General features: G+C 37.0%; 1 protein-coding gene across 1 annotated transcript in view; it reads right to left on the bottom strand.

The window, feature by feature from the left end:
* Positions 1 to 3,982, bottom strand: part of EPHA6 (EPH receptor A6) — a gene marked incomplete at both ends in the record, with an annotated part of 631,617 nt that overhangs the window by 273,481 nt on the left and 354,154 nt on the right. Inside the window, 2 exon segments of the mRNA XM_080796899.1 lie at positions 1,387 to 1,549; positions 1,959 to 2,006. Coding sequence (XP_080653025.1) covers positions 1,387 to 1,549; positions 1,959 to 2,006 — 211 coding nt within the window.

Genomic DNA, 3,982 nt, shown 5'->3' with positions numbered 1-3,982 from the left:
GGGAGTGACATACTAGAGGAATTGTGGCCTGTTTCCTGATCTTATCATTAGCTCTTTTTAATAATTCCAATGAAAGAACTCGATAGGATGGTAGAGTAGTTCAGAGCATAGGCTTTGGAAGAAGGTAGCCCTCAGTTTCAAATTTCAGCTTAGCTTCTTTTTTTTTTTTAAGATTTTATTTATTTATTTGACACAGAGGGAGAGAGAGAGAGAACACAAGCAGGGGGAGTGGGAGAGGAAGAAGCAGGCTTCCTGCTGAGCAGAGGGCCCAATGTGGGGCTGGATCCCAGGACCCTGGGATCATGACCTGAGCCAAAGGCAGCCGCTTAATGGCTGAGCCACCCAGGTGCCCCATAGCCTAGCTTCTTACTAATTCGATATATCTGCTCTATTTCTCTAGACTTCTGTTTTCTCACGAATGAAATTAGAAAAATCATATTGGTGTTACTGGATGTTGAAAGGTTTAAATGGAATAATACATATAAGATACGTAATTTCTGGTACTTATTAGGAGCTCAATAAATGGTAGCTCGATATAAGCTCAATAAATGGTAGCTATTATTGTTACTTATAAAGAATTTTTAAAATTTATTTGCTATTCTTGAATTCTTATATAAACATGGGTATTTTAGCAATGATGGGGATAGAGTTTTATTATAATTAGATATTTGGACATTTTTCCATAAAGGAACATTGCAAAAGCCGCACATACAGTCTTTACAAAGATAGCAGTAAGATACTTTTATGAAAGCAAAAATTGAATTCAATGGTAGAGCAGGATTTAGACTAAATAAGACGTTTCAAAGCCTATGTACATGACATTGGAACACCTCACTCCCTTCGTCTCCCATTTTGATTTTTCAACACATCAAGCCTACGGAACTAATTTGAGTTTCTAATTAAGCCCATGTGTCTATATTTAAACTTATAATGTACATTTCAGTGGAGTTTTCCTCCTGACTACTGTTTTTTATTGATCTGAGATAACAAGCCAAAGCTGTACAATTTTGAACTAACTGCTAAAATCATTTGCTCATGGCTTTGTTCCTTTCCAGGTTTTCATTAGTATCATATTATGATGCCAAAACTGGCAAACAATTAGGCTAACACCGCCCACTGAGACTCTATGCTATAGCATGAGTGATGAATTCTGCATAAAGAGATGTATTTGGGCCACGTTACAATTGTGGTAGAGTAAGGCATTTCATGGAGGTATTTAATGATAGCACCGCAACATTAACCGAAATGACAATATGAGTATTTACGTGAACAGAATCCTGTTTGATGAGACTATTCACAATTGGGGACATCAGATTTTTAACGATCAGGTCAGATTGGAGTAGTACTAAATTAACATCTTATTTTATATGTTTGTGTAAAACTTACTCTCATCTCCTGTTTCAAATTCAAACTTCTGACTGTAGCCACTGTATCCTGTTGCAGTCCTCACTCGGATATGAAATATGTACTTGGTGGCTGGCTTGAGACCTGTGATGATGACACTGGGTGCCTTGGACCTCGTGGAGGAATAGGTAAGCTGCTCATGCTCCTGGGGATAGAGAAGAGGAGAAAGGAAATGAAGCAGAGTTATTCCACTTTTTCCTAGAAACATTCCCAAGTTAAGCTGAGGAATTATGCTCTGAATATCAAAAATATTGATTAAAGAGAGGCATAAGCATGGTTTTCCAAAATTTAACATTTAGTTATTTATCATTATGATGCATATGATATGGTCTTGATTTGGTAATTTATTAAGAAAGATGATTATCTTATATAAACTTGCACTTGGATTTTTGGTGATTTGGATTTCTGATCCAACTCTAAGGAATGGTGGTGGCGTGAGAGCACATTTACACAGAATGGTAGCTGCACCGGGAACAAAATGGGCACATCAGATCAGACCACACCAGCAGAGTGCAAGGAGCAAGGGTGGGAAAATTCAAGTACCCGCTACTCACTTCTACCCGCAGGTAGTGCCAAAATGCCGGCGCTATCCGTGGGTAGACCTGTGGGTGAAAGGAAAAATAAATTAATTGTTTTTTAAAATTTGAAGTAGTTTATCCTGAATCAATTGCTTTGTTCCAAAACTCAGTGATGCCACAGTAGTTAACAACTCAAGTTGAGTCCAACTTGAAACATAAAACTAAGAAAATTTTCCCTTAAGGGCGAACTGACTCCTCCCCCAGATATCACAGTTTATTTTTTGAAGATGCACAAGTTACATAGTCATCGTGAGGTAGATTTTAACCCACTGAGCCACCCAGGCGCCCCTGTGAGGTAGATTTTAAAACAGTCTGCCCACGAAGGCGTATCAAAGTCACAGAAAGGTATGAACGACTACCACACCTGCAGAACCAGAGGCAGGGATGGAGGCTAGGTTCCCAGTCACCTGCAGTTAACTGCCAGACTACTCCTCACTAACAGGAAGGGTTTTCCACAGATGACTGCATGATTTGGTCAGTCATGGTCTTTCAAAGGGGCTCTCTTGCCCACCAGCTCAGAACAGGATAGTTCATTTTACTCGCACATAAAAGAGACTGTCCACAATATGCTGATTGTGGAGACAAATTAAATTTAATACTGTTTTTGTACAGGGTTACTGTTCAATAACTTTATAATGATATTTTAATAGGGTATCTAGAAAAAAAATTGTTATTTGTATGAATAACTCTTCTAAATTCATAAGTCAAAGTAGGCCACCAGGTCCTTAAGTTAATTCTCCACTATTCTCATAAATCTAACAATAGAAATTCTCAGGGAGGGAAATGACTTTCAAGATCATTAATTGAATCACTCATTTGGTGCCTAAATTCTATCTATAATATTCTCATCAAGATTTCATTTAGCCTTTCCCTGAAAATCTCTGTTGTTCGGATCTTCCAGATTAACAAATGAAGTTATAAAAATCTACACCTGTGTACAATGTGTCAAACTCCATTTATTTGCTGGGGATGCTTTAAGATTTAGAACTATGAAAATCATTTCCCTTAAGCTACTTTTGTGAAAAATATCCTATTCTTAAAGATCATTTTTAAATTTTATGGCCCTATTTGTCAGAACATTATATGCTACATGGTTCTTTTGAGTCTAGCTGAGGAATTGAATTTGCCATCTATACCCCAAATAGAACTATTTATTGAACACAAAATGCAAAGAAAAAAAACGAGTTAACAATAGCAACATTTTAACTAAAAAAGACAAAACTGACAAACAGCAGTTTATATTTATCTCTAATTTTGAGTTTAGGAAGTAAATATATACCTACCCAGCATAAAATCCAAAGAAATAAGGTCTATACAATCATTGAGGGTAGTAATCAATTAAGTGCTAAAAGAAGGAGACAAATCAAGGACTTTACAATTAGGGAGCTTAACACCCATATTGCAGAGTGGAGAAAAAAAATGCTTGGGCACTATTTCTGATGATATTGTTTTTGGTTAGAAATTTGCCAAACTTTTTGGATTTTCAATCTCACATACAAGAGAATAGTCCACCTTTTACAGAATTTCTTGCAATGTAAGGGTGTATTTTGAGTGGTAGTTCACAATATATGAAATGAAGACTGAGAAAGAAGTTTTAAAGCCCTGAAAAAATAAACTTCGTCTTATCCTAAAGGGAGAAGATACAGATTTCAAAAATCTACTCTTAGAAAGGCAGCGCACCAATGGCACACTGTCTTTGTTGCTTCATCAAAATGTAGCTAAATAGTAATTTCTTACTTAGTAAAGTTACAGGGAAGAAAGGACACCTTTTGCAAACAGCTTTTAGCATTTCTGCTGTTATATACAAAAGTGTAGCTGTAGCTGCTCCAACTCTTGAATACAAATCCTCAAGCAGGAAATGTGCTTCCATGGTTCCTCAGCCTGAATCACAGCAGTGCTGTGATGACTGTTGTCTCAACATCTTGCCACTTCTCAGCATACCAAAGAGGAGGACTCAGAAAACAGCACTCATGAAGGTTTCCTCTTTCCAGTATACAGCA

The sequence above is a fragment of the Martes martes genome, assembly GCF_963455335.1.
Source record: "Martes martes genome assembly, chromosome: 1".
Classification (NCBI taxonomy): domain Eukaryota; kingdom Metazoa; phylum Chordata; class Mammalia; order Carnivora; family Mustelidae; genus Martes; species Martes martes.
The sequence above is the reverse complement of the archived record's forward strand: the minus strand, read 5'-3'. Positions and strand labels throughout refer to the sequence as shown.